Source organism: Magnolia sinica, chromosome 2 (genome assembly GCF_029962835.1).
Source record: "Magnolia sinica isolate HGM2019 chromosome 2, MsV1, whole genome shotgun sequence".
Classification (NCBI taxonomy): domain Eukaryota; kingdom Viridiplantae; phylum Streptophyta; class Magnoliopsida; order Magnoliales; family Magnoliaceae; genus Magnolia; species Magnolia sinica.
This window is the reverse complement of record NC_080574.1, coordinates 29,642,861-29,667,153: the sequence shown is the minus strand read 5'-3', so window position 1 is coordinate 29,667,153 and position 24,293 is coordinate 29,642,861. Positions and strand designations below refer to the sequence as shown.

The following is a 24,293-nucleotide window of genomic DNA, read 5'->3' as shown; positions in this document are numbered from 1 at the left end:
TGGTTGGATGAATGGATTAGATGGTTGGACGTGATGGTTTGGATGGATGATTGGATGGATAGTAGAATTTTGGTTATTATTGAAGTGATTTCTTATGATAGCGCATGCTTTTAGATTTTCATTAAATGAAAACTTATTATGTATGCATTCTTTTTATAATTTTTTTTTATTCCTAAATATGCAAATATATGTATGTAGGCATCTCTTGAAGTTTCGCTAAAAGATTCCAGCGTTTTCCTCATGTTTTTCCTTGTTTCCCCTGCATTTCCGGTTATCGGCGATATTATCGGCAATAACGATCATTGGATTTTTGTGAAAAAAAAAAAAGTTTTGCTCCTTTTTTTTTTTTTTCCTTCTTCCATTTTCATGAGATTTGAAGATACTTCCATATGATTTGGAAGGGAGATTGGTGTAAGGCTAATCTTCATCAACGGAAGTGCGAGGTATTCATCTATCCCCACATCATCATCCATTTTCACTCCATCGTGGTATTGTCTTCAAAGTTCTTCGATTCTCCCATCTCAAATTTTCATCTTCTCCTAAGCCTTACTTTCCCATACCCATCCACAATCCAAACCCTAAAAAACCTAAACCCATCCAACCAAGCCACACGTGTGACCGTACAACCACATGTGTGAACTCCTTGGGTTAGCCGTACAGCCATACCTTGCCCCTTTGGGTTTCCCATCTCCCTTAAATCAAAGCCATCTTCTTCCATTATCAAAACCCTAGCCCTAAACCTAAAATCCCTAACTTTCTTGCTTTCCCAAATTACCCAGACCCTAACTTTTCCCATTCTTCAATTCACCCAAAATCCTTACACCCCTCATATCCCAAACCCTAATTCCCACATCTTAACCTATAAATCATTTAATCCCCTCACCCAATTTGATCCCATAAACCCTAATTCCTATATTTCCCCAATTCTCCTAACCCTAATTTTACCATGGGTTCAATTAGGTCTTTTACTTTGACATAAACTTGACCCTATGCTAATTGGATGTCCTTACATCCATTAGATCCTAGTTTCCTTTTATTTAATGATCTTGTGTGGCGATGTTGGTAACCTAGGCTAGGATTACGCATGATCTTCTTTTGGTTTTCATGGTATTTGTGATGACTATGGCAAGGTTTGTGTTTTTTGTTAATTATTTTAATTTTGCTACTCGATCTCACATGATGTTTGGTTCATGCATCGGTCCGACATCACCTACTCATTGTTGTTATCTCTTCCAGCCCACTTATTGTAAAAGGGTCCTCTAAAAAATACCTTGTTGGGATTCTTTCGAGAATACAGAACCATGGAAGCTTGGTTTCATTGTTTTGATGAGTTTATAGAGATTTCCTCTGGGGTATCTTGTTTCCCTTTGTCGCTATGTTCTAAACTTCTAATACTGTTATCCTTTCTCTAGCAATGAAGGGGCACTTCGCCCTTTGCTTGTTATGGGGTCTTCTCACCTCCATTGTAATCAGTGCCTTTTCAAAATGAAGTTTGGTTCTATAAAAAATTGTTTTTTTTTTCCCCCTTCAAATCCAATGTTTTGGCTGTATCAGTAGGTTGTCCAATGTCCATTGCACACTATGCAAATATGTTATTTAATGATGAAACTGTTATGATATAGGGAAAACAAATCTTCCTTGAACGGAGTATATATTTGGTCATTGATGATCATGGGCCTTGAATTTGTACAAGTAAGGCCCATGTTTCACTGATCCAGACCGGTGATCTGATAAGCCCCAGGACATATGGCCCATGCCTAGAATAACTTCTAGATTGGAAGATCCTAAGCATCTAATCTTTGGCTGTCCTATTGCACGCGGATGAATGTTGTATTTTATTTATTATTATTATTATTTTGTCATAATCATCTGTTTGCAGCCCATAGATCAAATGGCAGTATTGCCAAATTTTAGAGATTTCTTGGTCATATGCACCCACATGGATCTCATCAAGCTCACACTTTGGATCATGGAGCAATGAGCCCAACTTGTTCAAACTCAATGCCAGATGAGGTGAGAATGCCATATGCATCCTCTAGTTTACCCATCAAGTGAATAGTTGGATCATTGAACCATAGACCCCACTTGTGCAGACTTGCGTAAGATCTCTAAGGTAGCACATGCGCTGGTACGGCTGGAATAATTTTTAATCATGAGAGTTGCTTCGCTTATCTAAGTTGAACCGGACTTGAAATCTCCAGTTCCTCATTGAGTTGACATACTTTGATGATTTGCAAGATCTGACTACTGAATGCTTGGTGAGATCTCCAACTAATTAAACTTTTGCTCTCTTGTTTGTAGTTTTAAGTTTTAGACATGGCTAAAGCATCGATAGATGTTCCTCCCAAGGGCGGATTCAATTTTGATCTATGTCGCAGAAATGATATGCTTTTGAAGAAAGGTGTTCAGCCTCCATCTTTCCGAAAGACTGGAACGACTATTGTTGGTTTAGTTTTTCAGGTAAGTAAAAATGCAATTCTAGTCTTTCTGCAAAGTACTTCACTAGTTAGATAGGAGAGCATGTATGCATTCCTTTTGAGAAACATGAAGTGAATGCATGCCTGGAGTCTGTACTTGCCAAGGGACTTGCAGACTTGTGTTAGATCTATGTTGCTCAATATGCAGGCACCACTGTATAGATGCCTTGGCTTCAAATCAGGCTGATCTGCTTAGCTGGTGCACTACACTGGTACATTGAATGCAGACAGCTGGTCAAAATTTTAAATGTGCATTTCTTTTCTGCATGTGTTGCCTACTAGATGAGTGGATTAGCTTGATGTTTTGGGCCAAGTCATCTAACCATGTAGACCACCTCATGGTGACTTTTATCACACCCATATGTGCCACATTGTATGGGTGAGCCACAAGTCCCTTGGATAGTTGAATTGCACTCGTCCATTTGCAGGCTCTTTCCTTTTATTTGTTTGAAGTACTTTTTGAAAAGGAAACAAATTCACGAAGAGTAGAAAATGCTCAACTATTGAAGGACTACATGGGTCTACTAATCTTGAGTTTATCCACAAGTTTAGGTTGCATCAGTTCACAACTGAATTGTGTGGTGAAGACCAAGTAAAATTGTAATAACCCTCAAGTGCTTTTTTGTTTAATTTTTTATGGACAAGTAAAATTTAGTAATAAGAAAACATATGAAGAAGAAGAAGAAGAAGAAAACAATATGCCATGTACAATAAAGGGAAAGAATCCCCCACAGGCCACAGAAAGTGAAGGGTGCAACACCTTTGCTATCACTAAAAACTCTTCCTTTAGACCACCTCTTTAATCTCATCATAGAAAAATCTAGCCTCCATTGCCCGATCCTCTCAGTTGCGATTGAATCTTGAAAGCATCCAGGGCACCTAACAGTTGGAGAGGTTTCGAACTAGACTTTGAATTGATTTCCACCACCATGTCCAATGCCTTGGCTAGCCCAGAAACTGCTGCCTGCCTAGGAATTCCATTCTAATAAGGAGGAACACTCACTATGCCATATCAGTAGATTTTAGAGGTTTGGAAGGGAAAGGAAGAAGAAGAGAGAAGAAGAGGAGAGGAAGAAGAGGAAAAGAGAGTTTAAGAGAAAAGTGCTTGTTGTGTCTTAGAGTACACAAAACCCTAACACGTACTTTTATTATATTGGAAGAGAACACTCTTACATACTCTAGAGGAGCACAAAAGATTTTATACCCAACACATTCACACACTAACACTAACATTATATACATACACTGCATTATCTTTCTATACTCCCCCTCAAGTTGGAGCATAAATGTCGTTGATGCCCAACTTGACAGTAATATGGAGAAGAGCATCTTGACTGAGAGTCTTGGTTAGGACATTAGCCAATTGAGCCCCAGAGCGAATGAAAGGAGTTGCAATTTCCTTGTTAGCCATGTTCTCCCAAATGAAGTGACAATCGACCTCAATGTGCTTTGTGCGCTCATGAAACGCCAGATTGCTGGCAATGTGAATGGCAACTGATTATCACAGTGCAAAGGAATGGGACTAAAAGGAGTATAGCCAAGTTCTTGTAAAAGTGTTCAAGCCAAACAAGTTCACATATTGCATGAGCCATCTCCCTAGACTCAGCTTCAGCAGAAGAGCATGCAACAACGGATTGCTTCTTACTCTTCCAGGTGACAAGATTGTCACCAACGAACATACAATATCTAGATGTAAATCGTTGATCATGTAGACTTCCAACACGTGCAGGATCGAAGTAGCTCGAAAGATGAAGATGATTGTGCTGCTGAAAGATCAAACCCTTACTCGGGGCGGACTTGAGATACCAAAGGATATGATACATAGCCGTCAGATGCACGGTATGAGGGTATGCATGAATTGTCTAAAAACACTTATGGCATAAGAAAGATCTGGCTGGGTAATAGTGAGAGAAATAAGTCGGCCAACCAACCGACGGTACATCCTTGGATTAGAGAGGCAAGCACCATCATTAAGATTGAGTTTCATAGTAGTATCCATAGGCGTAGCGGCAGGCTTGCATCCTAGCATCCCTGTCTCAGAGAGAAGATCAAGATCATATTTTCTTTGAAGCGGCTTCAATCCCCAAGAAGTACCAAAGAGTCCATAGGTCTTTGATCTCAAAACGAGTTTTGAGAAAAGATTCAACATCCATCATTCCCTCTGTATCATCATCTTTAGACAGCACAATGTCATCCACATACACAATTAGAACCATAACTCCTATGGGTCGACGACAAACAAAGGGAGAATGATCCGCTTGGCTGTGAATAAATCCAAAGTCCATTAACACAACGATGGTACCCAAGTCGTGGCCCCTTACTAGAGGTGGGCATCGAGCTGAGTCGAGTCGAGGTGGGCCAAGCTCAGCTTGGCTTGTCCATGGGGTACTCGAGTTCGAGCTCGGCCTCGAACTCAACATTGAAGCTTGGTTTGTTTGCCAAAGTTGTCGAGTCGAGTTCGAGTCGAGCTAGTGGCTCGAGTCGAGTCGAGTTTACCTCGAGTCGGGCTCGAGCTTATTTATATCATCATATGTTATATTATTAAAAATTTGGTTAAAAAATATAAATTAAATGTCTCATATGCTAATGCCACATTACTAACTACTGAGACATAAATGAAAAACCTCTATATACTATCAATATCATACCACAAAACCATATTTTGTCCTCAATAATCAACATCAACATCAATTCGAAAGAGTTAAAATATATCAAAAATTATAAAACTGCTCATGAAAATTTTTTAAGTTTTCCTTCCTTCAAGCATTCTGACCCACGTTTTCAATTTCATTGTCCTCTTTATACTCTTCAGCATTGAAACTGCTACCGCCCCAAACTGGATGCAACCAATCTTGTGTACATATCAGTGCTTCAACTGTATTCGAGGCGAGCGAACTTCGATACTTGCTAACTACCCTGCTGCCAGTGCTAAAAGCTGATTTTGATGCCACGGTCGAAATTGGAATTGATAAAATGTCTCGTGCCATCAACGAAAGTCTTGGGTATTCACGATCTCGAGACTTCCACCATTGCAAAACATCGAAATTATTATCTTTTAGCTTTATGACCGGCTCCTTTAAATACTTCTCCACTTTGGATTCAATTTTCTTTGTATCTATTTCTTCTTCATCTAAGAAAGACATAAAGTCACGAAGTCGCTCGCCCTCAGCATCAGTAGAAGAACTACCCGTAGTTTGAGAAATACCTATTACACTTGATGTTTTGGCCGAATTATCAACATATGAAGCAAACAACTCTTCAATCGCAGCATTAATAATGGCGATCTCCGCTGAAACTCTTTTAGAATTGGAATGAAGTGATATGAAAACATACTTAATCATTGCCCTCTTGTATTGTGGATCCATAACAACTGCAATGGCCATTAACAAGTGGCAGTCAGCCCAATACTTATCAAATTTCATCTGCATTCCTATAGCCATCGCTTTTAAAAATTCTGGCCCATCACCAGCACACTTTTTAGTGCTTTCATAATGAAAATAATTTCAGGAAGAAATTGATTTGTCGTGGGATATTGATTTCCTAAAAAAATCTTCGTGCAGTCGTAAAAAAATTTGAGAAATCGATGAACATCTTCAGCTTTCTTCCAGTCTTCATCACTTGGCACGTATGTGTACATTTTATCGCGCGCCGCAAGTTCAGGGAATGCAACTTTAAATTGTAGAGCTGTATCCAACATTTCATAAGTGAAATTCTAGCGAGTGCAGACATCTAACTTTAACTGCTGTTTAGATTTCAAATCCAATCGTTGGATTATATCATTCCACGTACTCAGTCTTGAAGGTGACCCCCTTATGTATTTAACGTTATATTGTATGTTTGCAATCGTTGAATCAATTGCTTTCAGCCCTTCTTGCACAATCAAGTTGAGTATGTGAGCACAACATCTAACTTGGAATATTTTACCTTCGAATAATAAATTTCCGACAGCTTTGAACTGAGTACGTAAAAAAGAAACCAAAGTATCGTTGGACGAGGCATTATCTAAAGTAATTGAAGAAATTTTCTTTTCAATGCCCCACTCAACAAGACAATTGTAAATATAATCGGACATGACCACAACGGTATGTGGAGGGGGAACGTGGCAGAAGTTTGAAATCCTCTTTTGTAGTTTCCAATCCGCATCAACAAAGTATGCGGTCAATGACATATATCCCTTTCTCTGATTCGAGGTCGTCCACATATCCGAAGTCAAACTTAATCTGGATATAGATGCTAGGAAAGCTTTCAAGTTAGCTTTCTTAACAGCATACATTTTCATGTACTCTCTTTTCACAGTACTACGAGAGGCCTCTCACATCTGGGATTTAGAAATTTACAAAATCCCATGAAAACCTTACTTTCTACCATGTTAAATGGCTTTTCATGGACTAGTACTAATCTCACAAACCATTCATTCAGTTTATCTGCATCAGTTTATACGTTGAAAGTGCAGCTTTAGAGTCGTCATCTTCAGAAACAATTAATGAAAGCAGTTGCTGAACTCCACCCTTCAATGTTCTTGGTCTCTTCACACATTTATTAAGATGTCTCTGATAGTGAGTTGTAGAAGAACCAGAATGCTTGCCGTAAAGAGTTTTACAATACTTGTATCTAATCTTGACTGAACCATCTGGTTGCATGATCTTATCAAAAGATTCCCATATCGCCAATCTTTTTTTCTCTTTCACAATAACTGAAGTTGTTTCAACTTTGTTATCTAATTTTTCTTCATCCATCACGGCTAAAGGAGAATTGATTGACGCACCAGGGCCAGGAGTACTTGGATTTTCTTCAGTAGTCATCTAAAAATCAAAAGATAACAAGGGTAGGGTAAGATAAGGGTTTTTATAGGTTGAAGGAATCAGTCAACGATATTTATACGTATATATAAATATATAATACAAATAATATCGGGCCCCTCCATAAACTGTAAGACACAAGTGTCTCAAATAGTCTCCTAATAAATAAATCCACCGGGATACATACATATACATAACTATAAATTGTCCATAATTGTTTCAATTTTTATTTCCTAATTATTTCTAAATATCTTATTCCTACTTGTCTCTATCTAGAGGTGTTAATTGTCTCTATCCCATTCGGTAACATACCACTAATTGTAACACAGGAATAAAATTACTAAGGGCATGCATATCATCAATGTAACTCTACAAGAGTATCAAAGCTTACCCTGCAAAGTTCTGTCCTTACCTTGAGATGACTCTTTTTCCTGTGATGGTGCCCTTCAGCTGTTTTCATTACTATAGGTTTCCTATTCCTCAATAAATGCTAGAGCCTGGAGTCCAACACCCTTGTGGTATAATGGTTCATTGACCTTTTATTCGTGCTTTTGCACAAGATTGTCATTTACTGTGGTTATTCATGCACACTACATGTGTCACACATGCATGCCAACTCTCACCGTCAAAATGGTGGGCCCAAATTGAAACAAATGGACAAAATCAAGAGAAAAGCATTGATACTCTGGTATGATGTGATAGATGATACACACCTACTTTGATTTTTTTTTTTTTTTTTTTTAATCTACTTTTATATTTTTATTTTTTAATCTACTAAGATGAAAGTTGTATTTTTAAACTAAGGAGGAAATCTATATGATGTTTAATATACAAATTCTAGGTATATCTATAAAATGTTTTAAGTTATCTACAAGATATGCACATCTATAAGATGTTCTTCCTTATCTATATGATACTAATATGGCTTATGCTAGTCTACTCTCTGGCAAATTATTATGAAAAAAATATTATGTTTATTTAATTATTTGATTTTCATATTGTTAGAGATATATTGGTCCAATGCTCTCATTTCAACAAATAGGTATCTCATTTCAACAAATAGGTATTCATCAATAGAAGTTGGAATTGTCCCATGTTTCTTTTGCACTATTTTTTCTATGAAAATGTTTAAGGTCAGTGGTGTAATAGAAAAAGTCATCTCTCAATATCTTAACCGTTAAAATCCTCTTTTGAAGAGGTTTCTTAAAAATGATTTTTGTAAAAGAAAAACTGAAAAAGGGAAATGATATGAACCCTTTCTTCAAACAAACACATCAGAGGATTTTTTTATTTTTTATTTTTCCTACCATTTTTTTATGAGTTTCTTATCAGAATGGGCTCATGATTTGAATGGTTCTCATTGGTGTGCACGTGGACCTTTCTTAGCAAAGCAGTTTTTAGACCTGGTGATCAGGACCGTTCATCAACTTTTCTATCGTCTTGTATACTAGAAAATTACATTCGAAGGACCCTGACCGTCTGATCGGAATAGTTCCGCACGTTGAGAATGTAGATCGTACTTACATTTGCTTGCTTTTATGATGGTACGACGATCAATTAAACATTACTATTGAGTTTGAATTATTTTTTTAAACAATGCAGACCTTCCAAGGCAGGGACGTCTTGTCCATACTGCCACGTGTACAATATCAGTCTCAGAAATAGGATGCGGATTTCCTGCAAAAGCCTTTAAGCAGGAAGTTCCTGCGCAAGGATTCTAGGTGGGGCCCGCTGTGATGTTTGTGAGAAATCAAAGCCGTCCATCCGTTTTTCAACCTCATTTCAAGACATTCTACCAAAAATGAGACGGATCCAAAACTCAAGTGGGCCATAGGAGATGAAACAGTTGGGAAAGGAATGCGTACCATTGAAACCTTCCTGGGCTCTACCTTGCTGTTTATATGCCATCTAGACCGTTTATAAGGTTATTTTCACTTAGATAATGTGAAAAAACCAAAAAATTATATCGTTAAAAACTTTTATTGACATATAAATATTTCAATGGTGGTCACTAAATCTCCACTTTTTCCTCTTGTGTGGCCCATATGAGTTTTTGATCCTCCTCGATTTTGGTCCCACGCCATAAAATGAGATTAAAAACCGGATAGAGGGGTTAGATATCACACAAACAATTAGGTAAGACCCACACAGAATCTTGCGCAGGAAGAAAGTCTTTCGCTGGAAATTAGCGTCTAAGGTAACCAACTAAAAAGGACGTGGATTAGCTACTGACAGGTTCCCGTGGGTCCCACCATGGTAGATGTGTTGTATCCACACCGTCCATCCATTTGGAGAGATCATGTTAAGGTATTATTTAAAGAACTAGTCAGATCCAAATCTGTAGTGGACCCCACCACAGAAAACAGTGGAGAGAGTGACGGCCACCGTTGAAACTTTCCTAAGGTCCACCGTGATGTTTATTTGAGATCCAACCTGTTCATAAGTTAAAAAAGACATTATATAAGGGAAAACACACGTATCAGCTAGATCGGAAACTTCTGTGGCCCTTAGAAGGTTTTAACGGTGGGCGTCAGTCTCTCCACTGTTTTCTGTGGTGGGGTCCACTTGAGATTTGGATCTCACTCATTCTTTTGATCATGCCCTAAAATGGTCTCTTCAAATGCACGGATGGTGTGGATACAAAACATACATTATAATGGGACCCACTGAACCTGGTGACGTCACTTAAGTAGCGATTCTCGCTACTCAAATCTGTCAGTAGGTAGTCTGCATCCATTAAAAAACGCCCATACCCTCAACATGCTTTTCTCAGAATGAAGGCAGGATTTGAAGACTGACATTTCTTTTCATATCCATCGTATCTATCATGGAACCGTAAAGATGAGATTTCATGTGGGCCCCACCATCAGGATGACCGCATAGAAATAGGCCAGTGTCCCTGATCTCGCCCATACTTAAAATATGCCGTTAAAATTTGCGAGATCGGGTGGATCTCCAACGGAATCAAGAAAAAGAAGAAGAAGAAGAAAAGGAGATGCACTCACCTCGTTGGGCAGGCGATCGGCGGTCAGCGGGCTGGGTGGGGTAGAGATGGAGAAGAAAAGGAAAATGGAGAAAGGGAAAGCTGCGGCGGGTGGGGACGTGGGGTAGCCGGGTAGGTTTTTTAGAAACCGTAAAAATATTTTACTTTTTCTTATTTTATATATCTACATATATATATTATTATATTTATATATAATATATAAATTATATATAATTTAACCTATTTCCAATCGAGCCGAGTCGAGCTCGAGTTCCAGCTTCGAGGCGAGTCGAGCTCGAGCTCGAGTCGAGTTAAAACGGCCCATGGTCGAACTCAACTCGAGCTTCCATATTACAGCTTGACTCGCCCCGACTCGGCCCTTCAAACCGAGTCAATCCGAGCTAACTCGAGCCGAGTCGAGCGAGTTAATCGAGCTAGCTTGACTCGTGAACGGCCTGTTTGAGACCATAAATTGATTTCATTTGGCGACACACAAGGGGTGAATCGTGAGAGCTGCGAGGCATGGAAAAACCCAGGGGTTGATCCATATAGAACTCCTCAACATGATCACCATATAAGAAGTCATTTTTCACATCTAGCTGAACAAGGGCCACGACAAATTTATGGCCACAAAGATAACCACACAAACATAGTTAGTTTTGCCATTGGAAAGAATGTCTCGAAGTAGTCCACACCATATGTTTGAGTAAAACCCTTTGCGACCAATCTTGCCTTGTAACGGTCGAAGGAACCATGTGGACGATATTCTCAGGCATTATTCTTCTCCAAAGCCTGCATTTCTTCCATCATAGCCAAGGCTACACATGGCATCCTTCAAATTGTGTGGGGTGGCAAAGGAGGATATACAAGCTACAAAAGACTAGAAGGAAGGTGAAAGATGGTGGTAGGAAACAAAATTACTAATGGGATGCTTCCTACATGAGTAGGAAGGCTTACGTAAAATGATGAAAAGATCGTCATGAGGATGAGAGTAAGAGCTTATATCTGAATCACCAGCAAGAGTGGATGAAGTAGGTGGGTGATCAGTAGAGGTTTTAGTTCATCGATGATACACAAGAATATGCTTCGAAACAAATGGGGGAGGTACTACATTATCAGGACAGACAACTGAAAGAAGTATAGGGTTGGTTTCAGACTGTATGACCTCCCCCTGACTAGCAAAAGGATGGCATTGAGATCTCCCTTCAGCAAAAAAGTATGGAATCTCTTCAAGGAAGGTGACATTTGTAGACACATACCTTTACAGGTCAAGGGATCGTAACACTTATACCCCTAAGAAAACACACTTTATGGCTCAAAGACTCAACTTATCATTACTCCCATAAAAAATATGAACAAAGTGTGTACACCCAAAACCTTTAGGGGGTAACAAAAACAGTTTGTTCCATGGGTGCAAGATTTTAAATGAAGACTTGTGTGACAATATTTGAGATAAAATGCGATTAATCAAGAAAACAGCTGTAAGGCATCATCCCAAAATCGTTTTAAAAAATTCATACCAAGTAGGAGGGCACGAGTAACTTCAAGAAGGTAATGGTTCTTTCGCTCAACGACATCATTTTGTCGAGGGTTGTGTGGACATGTTGTACAGGATAAGATACCATGATCCTACAAGAAAGACAAAAAGTCATTCTACAAATACTCGCCCCCATTATTAGAATGGAAAGCTTTGATGGGGCATTGAAATTGGTTGACCACTTCACTGTAAAAGAGCTTAAATATATCAAAAACGTCACCCTTGGATTTTAAGAGATAACCCGGGTCATCCATGTGCAATTAGAATATAACAAAATATTTATATAAAAAAAGAGTGATAACTAGAGCAAGACCCCAAACGTCCGAGTGGACCAACTCGAATGGCATGGGTTTCCTCTTAGACAAACTAGGAGGAAACATGGTCCAATGACGTTTAGAGAACCCGCAATTTTCATAGTTCTAATGTTTATATACAAATATGGCAGGAATCAAAAGTTTTAACCTGGACACAGATGGATGCCCTAAATGGCAATACCATTGAGAAACTAACTCATTATCTAAGGACAAGGCACTAGATGCTTTTGCAGTTACATCATCAAAAAAGTAAATTCCTCCATGTTCATGGCCCCGACCAATGATTCACTTGGTCTGGAGGTATTGAATCACTCAATGAGAAGGTAAGAAGGTTATTGAACAATTCAATGATTTAGTAAGAGAGCTAACAGATAATAGATAGAGAGGGAAGCTAGGAAATGCAAAACGGAGGAAAAGTACATAGGAGAGAGCTTGATGGAACCAAATCTACATACATGAGTTTGGTTTCCATTAGAAATAGTGACCGAGTGTGACTGGATAGAAGAGAGATAGGAGCTAAACAAATGCGGCCTACTAGTCATGTGTGAGGTAGCTCTAGAGTCAAAATGACCCAGGAAGTAGGAGGAGAGACCACATGGAGGGCAGTACCTGACTGGTCTATAGTGGCTCTGGAAGTGTTAGGGACCTCACGCACATGCAATGCATCAAGGCATCATAGGCCTCACAAGACGAGAACAGAATCACCTGAGGTAGACTTCTCTACTAAAGTCGAATCTGAAGTCTTCTTGGAACTAGTGGAGACACTACCAACCACCAACACACCTGCCTAGGATGGGTGACCAAGAAGGTCCGAGCAACAATCGACAGAGTGGTTGGTACCCCTACAATGAGTGCAATAGCGAGCTATAAGTGCGAAGTCAAATACTGTAAAACCTCTTCTTTCTAAAACAATTCCATGGGAAGTCAAGAAACGGTACGGCCAGTCCTCTGTTTGGCTTTACAGCGCCCCCAAATCACCTCTTCTCTCCAAAACAACTCCATGGGAAGTTGAATACAGTAAAACTGACCCATTATGTGTGGAGAATCCAGAGAAACAGCTACTAATATGAGAGAAGTCAAAGGAAAATTGAGATTTGGGGTTTCTTCGCCGAAAGAGAAAAATGAGTGAAACATACCTCAGATGGTCTCTAAAAATCTCACAAAAATCACCATAATTCTTCTAAAATAGAGATCTATCAAATCATGGTCTTCCCAATCGAAACCGTGCTATCAATGCGAAGATCGTGGCTCTAATGCCAAGTAGATTTGAGAGGTTTGGAAGGGAAAGGAAGAAGAAGAGAGAAGAAGGGGAGAGGAAGAAGAGGAAAAGATAGTTTGAGAGGAAGAGAACACTCTTACATACTCCAGAGGAACACAAAAGACTGTGTACCCAACACACCCACACACTAACACTAACATTATATACATACAACAACATCCTAAATTCTCCAAGAAATAACAATCAATAATAAGCTTCCACTAGTGAATCTGGTAAGTTGTCTCTGTTGTCTTTCCTGGTGCAAACCTGTTCCAATCAAAGTATACATGCATTGGCCCGGCAATGAGCGGGCCTGGGGTTGTTTCAAACCGGATTTTGAACTGGTCAAGCCAGGCCTATTCAAAATATTGATTTTCCTAGGCCCAGGCCCAGTGCATTGCCAGCCCTATGCAGTATGCACACATCGCAAGTAGAAAAGTGGACCCCCACAATCCATTGAATCATTAAATCAGTCCAACTATGTGGTCTGAACTGTCTGTAATCTTGCGGTCCATTTAACTGACTATACAGTCCAGATTTAGAGGCCTGTACATTAGGCCACTTGGCTAAACATGTGTGAAGACTTTTCTTTTCTTTTTTTTCTTTTTTTATTCTTTGTTTCTGAATTTTCTTTAGTTACTTGATTAGCAAGTTATCCTTAGTAAGCTTGCTTAGTAGCTGAACTAGTTTTTTGAAGTTTAGAAACAATATAAAACACTCTCTATATAGAATGAGTTATGGAGATTTTATCATGATGCAATTGAGTAGAAAATTCAGCTTCCTCTCAAATTCCTTTCTAGAGATTAGAAAAGAACCTTGGTGAGTGAGATTATCTCTCTACAATGGTGGTGAAATTATCCACTCATTTTAACCCTTTTGACATCATCCAACAGAAACAACCACTTCCTCCATAACTGTTGGCTTTCACTTATGGTGGAAATGATCGTTTCACTAGACATGAATCTCTCCCCTAGTCTATGTCATTGGTGAAGGTCGAATGATGGAGCGTCGGAGGTTCTGACCAATAGATTAATCTGGATCTGTTTGTATTGAGTTCCTGCACACACATTGGTTAATCCAGTATTGTATAATGTCGGCTCTTGGATTGGGAAGGTTTTTGAGATTGATAAGTTATCTTTGGAGAAGTTGTTCCTACTGTTTGCAATATCGAGAATCCTCCCTATGCCCGAAATGGTGGTTGGGAAGGTGATTGACCTGGAATTGAGTGGTCTTTCTTTTCTGATCGTTGTCGACTTCAAATCTATCGGGTTTGGATGTAGCCAGAACTCTTCCTTTGAGCATCCTTTGGTGCTTAATACTTCATTGGTAGCTCCCACCTTTGCTGCAATGGAGGTTGGCAGTACTGTTGCGCCTCTCAGATGGGGATTACCAGAGGTAGGGTGTCTAGGGGACTTAGGAGTTATTGGGCTTCTGTGTAGTTGCCTACGTGCCCACAATTGAGTCATGTTACAGAGATGCCAGGTGGCAACTCAAACCTCCTGGAGAGTAGATGAATGAACCCATGTGGCAACCATCATGTGGTGAGAGATGTGAAGCTAGCTAGCAATTTGAAGAGGGGCTAAATCAGCTTGGGCGTGCATGATTGTTGGAGTGGATGTCATCAACGCATCACAGTGGGGCCCACCACAAAAGTTTGCACCAGAATTGTGATGAGAACATTTGCGATTCCTAATTTCCCTGTGTCTGTGTGACATTTGGAATACACACAGAGATCACTTATTCCTATAATGTATATGATAGTGGTGCATGATGTTTAATGTATTTTAATTTAGTTGCACAATATCAATACATATTTTAAGGCGCCACAATGGTGGTCTTTGGAATGTCAATGTAAAATAGGATAGGAAGGGGAGAACTTGAAATTGTAGTTGATATTCTCATTTGCCAATCTTGCATCTTCTTGAGATTGTAGGACTTCCTAGAATATTCTTCCAGGCAAGAAGGGATGGCAAATGGGTCTTTGAGTTGAGCCCCAAGCTACTGAATACTAAAGATCCTTCCACTACTCATATCATCAAGAACTCAAGAACCACCAAACATTTTCTGCCTGCGTTCACGTTTTAATCGAAATCATTTCTTTGGTAGAGAGCTTTCTTCTTAGTCAGTGATCATGTTTATTTTCAGGATGGTGTCATCCTTGGAGCTGATACAAGGGCTACTGCGGGACCTATAGTGTGCGATAAGAACTGTGAGAAAATTCATTATATAGCGCCAAACATTTATTGTTGTGGAGCAGGAACTGCTGCTGATACAGAGGCAGTAACTGGTAATTTTACAACACATGCATTTGTTATGATCTGTACCACCACAATGCAGGCATGCTAAATCTGCATTACGGCAATCACATGCTTCCTTAGCTGCTAAATGTTCATGCTCCATTATTGTTGTTCATTACACTGGAATTGGTTTGTGTTTTGTTTTTCTTTAGATATGGTGAGCTCGCAGCTGCAACTCCACCGTTATGCAACGGGCCGTGAATCAAGGGTAGTTACTGCTCTTACTGTTCTAAAGTCTCACCTTTTCAGGTAACTCTCTCCCTTCTTCCCTCCCCCTCTCTCTCTCAAAAAAAAAAAAAACATAGTTGCCCCAGCACATGCGAATGAGAGGCGATGTTTGTCAGATAGGGTCCAACTTGTGTTTGGCTCAACTTGAACCCAACTTGCCCAACCTGATTTTGGTCGGGTCAAATCGGTTTGTGTTGGACTCGGGCTGGAAATCCTCAACCAGATCTCAACTCAGGTTGGGCTCAGGTTAAGGCCTCGGGCAACTCAACCCAATGCAGAACCACAGGTTTATAATTTCTGAGTGCCAGCGTTCATATGCAACCAGAGTATCAAATAACTCCCAGTTTGGGTATGATCCAGTGATACCAAGCATCTCACCGTCAGATTCAAAATGGACGAATTGGATTAAGCCCACAGCCATGAAGGAGATAGGTCTTGTAACTAGTTTCTGACCGGATGCAATGGCCAGCACCTCGAGCAGATTGGCCTGATTTATTTGGCAGCCCAATGCACCCTAAGATGGGCTAAGGTTGACAATACGGTAATCCAGGTTGGGTCTTGATTTTGAATGGCTTCAGGTTGACCCTCGACCCAACCCGACCCACCCAAGTTGCTCCCCTACTGTCAGTCACACCAGATGATGAATTGTCCCTTTTAAAAAATCAAGGTTGGCCACTCATCAAGCGGTCATACATGTCTGTTGATTGTGGACTGTTAGTTCTGCTGTTGCAACCTTCATACATGTGTGACCCACCTGAGGAGTGGCCGAGTGGCTACCCTGATGTTTGGGCTCAGGGACATTCACTGTCAGCCCTCTTGATGACTACCCTACTATGGCACACATGGGGCACTTGTAAGTAGCATTCCTCCTCAAGTTATTGTAATCAGTGTTTTAAGAATTGACAATATCGGCCGATATATCCCACGATATATCTTGTATCCCACCTCTGCGAGACGAAATGCACAGGTAGTGGGATATATCTCACATGTTCGATTTGGTGAGCATTTTTGATTTTTGATCTCTTTTTTTTTTTTTCTGTAAATCATGTTAAATCAGTGTCAAACTGTTACAAATCCATGATTTTTCATGCAAAGAGTTTCGATTTCGAGATTTGGAGGTGGGCTGAGTTATGGAAAATTGAAAAAAAATGATCAAATTTTCCCAATTTCTCGCAAATCAATTGCAATCTTTGTGTCCAGACATAAAATTGAACATGTATGTAACCTGATCTAGTGATTCTTCTTTTGCTTTTGAATGTATTGCTTGTGTTTCTACACCTCCTCTTACATTTATAAAATGTATGAATAGACTTTGAATATACTTGCATCTATTCAGTTAGACAGCGCATAGATTAGGACCTCATACAAAGAAAACCTATTATGTCCACTTGGCTTTTGTAATGTTTTGATTTAGTAGTGTGTTTTAATGTCTTTTTTAACAATCACGGAAGTTTCATTGAAAAATTCAACCAATTTTCCCATATTTCCAACAACAACGATACATTATGCGATACAACCGATATATCTCATGCGATAACTGATACGTATCCATATCCCAAGGGTGCGATACATAACACGATACCAATATTTCGAACACTGATTGTAATATGAGCTTACTCTGTTACAGTTTTTAATCATTTTGACAAGGCTGATGCCATTTCATTGTGGCCAGTTACCAAGGTTATGTCAGTGCGGCTTTGGTACTTGGTGGTGTTGATGTTACTGGACCACACTTGCATACGGTGAGTATGATTTGGTGATAGACATTTGAATGATACACTGTTGTTTGCGAGTCCATGACATGCATCCATGTTTGTGACTGAACAATTACATTTTGCAGATCTACCCTCACGGTTCAACTGACACTCTGCCTTTTGCAACCATGGGTTCCGGTTCTCTTGCTGCAATGGCCATGTTCGAGTCAAAATACAGGGAGGGCTTGACTGTAAGTTTGCTATGGTTTCCCTACGCTCTTTAGTATTTTTTTTCATTATCGTGGTGCAGCTAGTGAGAAATAGCACAAAGGTCTACAAAAATGAGCAAGGTTGATGTGCTTGAACGCATGTTAGCTGTGGTCTCATCTAAGTAATCTTCGAATTGTTGATTTGTTTAGTTCATTTTCACCCATCTTATGGTGTTTCTGTTCACAACCTAGTATAATGGCACTAAAGTTGTAGAAACTTTATCAATAAAACTGGCGCTGAAATTATTTTGATTCCAGAGTGCAGCTTCATCAGGGTTTTCTGCATATGATATTATAATATGAGAGCATTTTTACCATAGAGGGTAGCAATTATACAAACACTGTTGGATATTAGTTGGTGAAGAGATTTGTTGGACATTGTTGGATATTAGTTTCTATGACACCGTTGTGTTTTAAGTTGTATGGGGAGTATCTCTTTTGTCCTCTACATGGTTTAGTGTTTTCTACCATTATGACTTGCATGACTCCATCATGATGAAGGATTGCATATTTTGGTTTCTAACTGGTACTGGAAAGTTTTTTGGTATAGACATTTTTCATTAGGTATTCATAGAAACTACACCCAATGGGGAAAACCGTGTGACTTCTGTAATGTCGAATGTGATGACATCACACAATATATACCGAGACTTGTACTGGATGCTCTGAGATACCTGTAGGAAATCTTTTACATCAACCTTTTGTATTAGGCTCATTGTTTATGTATTTCTGACCATTCTCTTTCTTGTCGTAATGTAGGTGCTTGTGCTACAAAAATTGTAAATTAACAATTTTGTTAGGTTTAACATACTAGAATGATTAAAAATAAAGCTTATGCAGTAAAGCTCATGTACACACCACACATGTTAGGTCCAAGATCCAATCCATCATAAAGGCACCACTATATTGATGCCCTAGCCCAATAATCAGGTTGATTCACTGGTCAGGTGGACCACAGTTTGTGAAACAAGCATACGGCTCTGAAAAACTTGGCCCAAGTTTTCTAACCCATCACCTGTTTCCAATATTGGGGCCCACACACTGAATGGGTCAGATTTATTTTTGGGAAAACATGTAGCAGGTCCAACCAACCTGATGTATGTATTGGACATCTGCGTGCCATGCTGGCACATGTAGATTGTTCATGAGAATTATTATACGTGCTTGTGCACTTAGTGACGCTCATTACACTAGATAGAATGGGTCAAAATTTTGTAGTAATCATGACATTAAATACAAATAGCATGTTTCAAATGGTATAGCCATATCCATATCCATATTCATATCCTGGACTTCTAAGAAATGCAGAGTCACATTCTTGTGGGATACATACACAGGGTATCAACCACATTTAACTCTTGAAGCCCAATCCTTTTTTTAAGAGTACTTCTAGAAGCCCAATTAACTGGGAAGTTCATAAAATATCATCGTTGCCATCACTGCCAAATGTACAAAATGCATTGAATCATTTTTAGGAAATTCTGAGACTCTGATGTGTGTCCATTTCAAGAGTCAAGATGACAAGAAACCTGATAAGTGCCATGTCCGTGTTACATAGATGCCAGTTATTTGTCTAAACCTTGTTGAGATGTGGAAAGAGAGAATATTCCCATACAATGAATGTTTCCATTGCAAGGGGCGATCACTAAATTTGTTTCTGTCAAGTATCTTTCATCATCGTCTTCATAACTTTGTCCTAGCTACCTGGGGTCAGCTTTACATCGCCGTCATCCTGTATCACCTATCATTCCTGTCTAACCCTCTCCTCTGTAAGTGCTGACACTTTAAAGTATCTTGCCCATATATCAAGTAAAATTTGTGTACTGTTATGCATCTATATCTTCATTATCTGTAACTCATAATTTTATGTTCTTTGCTTTTCTGTAATTATATCATCAAAGCTATAGGATGCCATTAAGCACGAACATACGAGTTCAGACCTAGAAGAATGATGAATATGAGTAGAAGAACCAAAAACATTACATATTAATTCATTCATCTGAGAGGGATGGAGGCTATGATGCCAATATGTGCATTATGATACAGATATAGTAGATTTGGATATGTGTTCATACATTCAACCACAGCTTTCCATGTTCTGATATGGCATGGAGAGAGGCATGCTAAGCTTCACACCATCTGCTATGCTACAATGCCAACATATACATTCTAATACGGATATAATAGATCCAGATATGTATTTACTGCATTTTCCCATGCTCTTTTTTGGGTGTGGAGAAAGATACCCTAGCAGGATGGTGGATCTTTAGACAAACCATATTTCAGGGCAAAGGTATAGATATCTATATAATTATTGTAAAGTAGTGATTTTCCGAATATGGTGCCATCATGGATACACTGGCCTGAAAGTATTGGATGCTATAGCTGCTAAGATCCCTGCCGCAAATACTGGCACTTCCTCATGAACCGACCAGCCCACATTAGGCTTTAGTAAGAGACCAACAGCCTCTTTGTCATTAACAGGAGCCTGTAAAGGAAGGATGAGTTGGGGGCCATACCTAAAAATGTGGATGAGAAAGCACATCCGCTGTCGTGAATGAGGATGTGGTGGTAACATGCTAATCCATTATTGCCCATTCTCATTTTAAGGCGTGTTTACTGGACAGGAGAATGTAGCAGATACCACCATCCTTGTTCTGTGAGATGCATGCGAAATAGCTCTAACTATCCAACCGTGGATGGGAGTATGCACTTTCACTGCCATCCACAATTTGTAGTGCAGCCAAACAGCCCCGAAACCTCAACTTTTTGCAGACCTATAGCAAACCCTTCTGAGAAAGACAAAGAAAGAGACCTCAATCAACATAAACACAAATACACCTTCACTGTAGAGCCTGTCTCTGCCTTCATTTCATAATTTATCTGGAATTTATGCCACACATCTTGTACCATAGAGGCAGGAAATGCAGCAAGTTGTGAATGACGCAAGGCTATTTCTATTTTTCCATTTTTACAATTTTTTATTAATAACATTGCACACTCTGTGATTTCTTCTTTTGCCTTTTATTATTGGAAAAAGAGGAATTAGTGTTTTAATACTAGATGTCAGGATACTATTGAAATGATGAGGTTTCTTTTGCAGAGAGATGAAGGAATAAAACTTGTATGTGAGGCGATATGCTCTGGCATTTTTAATGACTTGGGAAGTGGAAGCAACGTCGATGTCTGTGTAATAACGAAGGTTTGTCTTGGATCATCGGTCAGTTGGAACTGGTTATTGATGCGGAACGGTTGTTGAGGCTAATGATTATTTTTATCAAATCTAACACAGGGCCACAAAGAGTACTTGAGGAACCACCAGTTGCCAAATCCTCGCACCTATGTCAGTTCCAAGGGCTATTCCTTTGCCAAGGGGCAAACCGGTTAGTAGCTTAAGATGACCTTAGAGTTACTTCCGTTCAACGCTTATGCAAAAATTGCAGTAGTCCATGCATCCTATAGGCAAGGCAACATGGATACTCCATTTTCTAAACAATATTCTCATGTCAGATACAACGCATACAAGTGCTGGATGCATTATCAGGCCAAAGGCTCCCTTTTTCTTGTCTTTTTCTTTTCTTTTCTTTTTTCTCTTTTTGTTTCTGTTCTACTGTTTCCATTCTAATTCTAGTTATATAGCTTTAATTTAGTTGGGTGGATGATCACCGTAGGCCATGAGAGTGAAGCCACCCAATAATTTGCACTACATAATGAGCATGGTCATGAACTTACATGGTATGCTATTAGTTTTGCCACGTCCAACTTATGGATGGTTGGAAGGAGAAACATTTTTCATTCAATAAAAATGAAAAGAAAAAAAAAGAACCACTAATCTCTAACGTTTTCAAAGATGAACACAACTAGTTGGGTGATAAAGTTACTGTCCAATTAGCTCATGAGCCTCAACATCTTACATGCGTACAACATCCAACCCATCCAAAATGTTGGCCCCACTATGAAGAACACCTGACACAAGTCCGGCTAATCCACTCATGAGGTGGACCACCCGTGTACTTTGGAGGAGATCAATCGCTATCCTGTATTACCTATGGTGGGCCCACATGATGAGTGGATCAGCCTGAGTTTAGCGTCATGTTTTCTTCATGATAGGGCTAAAACTTTTGGACAGTTTGGATGTTGTTCGCACTTGATACAGGTAGTTGGATGATAACTTTATTGCCCAACTAGTCGTGTGTGAGACATCCTCTTTTCAAGTTAGTTACAGTTTTCCACCTTGAAGCCGTCCATTTGGTCCAAGCCACTCTTCTGTGGTTAATGTGCAATAATCACACTGATTAGCTATGAAGGAAGCACCACTTTCTGAAATTATGCCATGTCAACACAAGTCAATGTCAGCCGCATCCACGCATATTGCTGACATATTTCTGCATCCAAGTTACGTAGCCAATTTGATGATGGTAACCATGCTAATGTTGGCCGTTTTAGTGTAAACCATCTGCTTTCTGATCAATAGATTAGATGTTTAGCATTGTCTGATCAAAAGTATTCTTTAGAACCATCAGAGTGTCTCACTGAACAGAGGATTGAGATTGAAGATTGGACCTCTTTTTATGAACAATCACGACCATCATTCTCCAAATATTATTGATCAGATGGTTAACATCATTTGATCGATGTGATCTTTATAGGATGGCCTATCATGAGTGGGTTCATGGACAGTCCAATCCATAATATGTACTGCCCAAATGTTCAAAATGCAAGATGGTGCGTGAGAAAGTTCCCATCCCCAGTGTGCTTGCACATTTCCCCTTTAAAGCATCATCCCTGCTCGCACTTGTGCATCCGTGTGTGCTTTCATGTTCCAGTAGCATACACTTGTTTCCATGTGAAATGGGTACGAAATGATGTAATCGCCCAGTTAGCTAGCAGCTATTGAGCTTGGTTTGGTTTCTTCTTGGGTGTTGTATTTCCATTTACTTCTTCAGTTTGTATATAATAATAATAATAATAATAACAATAAAGAGAGCGCACATTTCCCATCCATTTCCGTGAATGCATGAGAGGTCGTCTGATTCTAGTTGTCATGTTGTGGTTACAGAGGTCCTGACGACAAAGATTACCCCATTGAAGGAGAAAGTGGAAGCTGTTGAAGGAGACACGATGGAGGAGTGAGATGCCTTCAAGAGAAGAGAAATGGTAGGCAATCAATCAGATGTGAGAGGAATTACAAAATCTTTACTTTTCATGTCTTGTTCTTTCTATCTTCCCTTACAAAGCATGGGAAAAGGACATATTGTATTGGATTGGAATCTTGGGTCGTAATCAATCTCTTCATTAGCTGCCAAGTAGTTTTACATGTGCCAATTGTAGCTTACATCAGCAATATGAAGTTCTCATGATAATTGAAGTCTTTTTTCAGACGATTGCCATCATGCTGTTTTTCTTTTTATTCCTTCAATTACTCAACACGCCTTATTGAGGCCAAGTAGCAAAATAGTTGCTGAAAAATCTGATAATGAATGTTGAGAATGCTCATGGTCTCTAACAAAGATTTGTTTTTTCCCCTTTTTGGCCATGTCGACACATGTTAGTATCCAAGTTTCAAGAATCCAACACTCCTAAATAAGGATGATATGAAAACCTGATTTTTGGAGGGATTTTTAGGAAATGCCACCTGTATTTTGGCCTGATTGGACCGTTTGAGAGTAGATGAACAGTGGTCAGGACCATTCCAAGGTGATCAACAGTAACCTGGACTTATCCTTCTATCAATATGTGAAAAGATATGATCACTTATTGGGTTATTTTTATCATTTTCAGAAATAGGCTAATGCAATTAGTGAATTTGATGGCAAGTGATAAAATAAAGAGCCTCCTAAAAATGCAGGCATTGACATCTAAAGAAAATCTTTTAGGTGGTTTTATCTGCTCAGGCCAAAAAATGGGCGGCAGTCAATAAAAATCCCTTATGTTAACTATTATTCTGTTATTTTTGGGGATGCTTCTATTGTTATAGTGGGAGACTGTTGGGATTGGCCCTAGGAAACCACTCAAGGGACCTTGAATTATATTATTAGGACCCTCATATTTTGTCAGGATGGAGGAGGTAGTGGTGATGATGGTGGGACACAGATTAGGTAGTGAGGCCCTCACCAGTCACCACCCTCAGCAGTTGGGTGGTGATATGGCAAGATTTCATTGGTGGGGCTGTACGCTGTTTGAGATGGGCCAAGTACATACTCAGCCGAAAAACCTTTAAAAAGGCCTGGGCCATCCCTGACAGCATACGTCCCCACCAATCAAATCCACCTAATCTGCATCCATGATGGTGATGGTGCTGAAAGATGATTGATGGATCTTGAAGTTTTCTTATTGGTTTTAGCCATGTCTTTCATGTAGGCCTGCCTGATGCATAGACTAGCCTAGCCTGAATGTTTTGTGTCTATAGCTTGTACATGGTTGCTCACAACTGAGGG

The 24,293-nt window shown here is 39.5% G+C and overlaps 1 protein-coding gene across 1 annotated transcript in view; it reads left to right on the top strand.

The window, feature by feature from the left end:
- The window catches only part of LOC131236846 (proteasome subunit beta type-7-B), a 28,143-nt gene extending 4,897 nt beyond the window's left edge, over positions 1–23,246 (top strand). Inside the window, exons 2-9 of the mRNA XM_058234328.1 lie at positions 2,302–2,460; positions 15,514–15,655; positions 15,818–15,914; positions 17,566–17,635; positions 17,734–17,838; positions 20,960–21,058; positions 21,149–21,239; positions 22,916–23,246. Coding sequence (XP_058090311.1) covers positions 2,317–2,460; positions 15,514–15,655; positions 15,818–15,914; positions 17,566–17,635; positions 17,734–17,838; positions 20,960–21,058; positions 21,149–21,239; positions 22,916–22,989 — 822 coding nt within the window. The 5' untranslated portion in view covers positions 2,302–2,316 and the 3' untranslated portion in view covers positions 22,990–23,246. The remainder of the gene's footprint in view (positions 1–2,301; positions 2,461–15,513; positions 15,656–15,817; positions 15,915–17,565; positions 17,636–17,733; positions 17,839–20,959; positions 21,059–21,148; positions 21,240–22,915) is intronic.
- Positions 23,247–24,293: the final 1,047 nt, after the last annotated feature.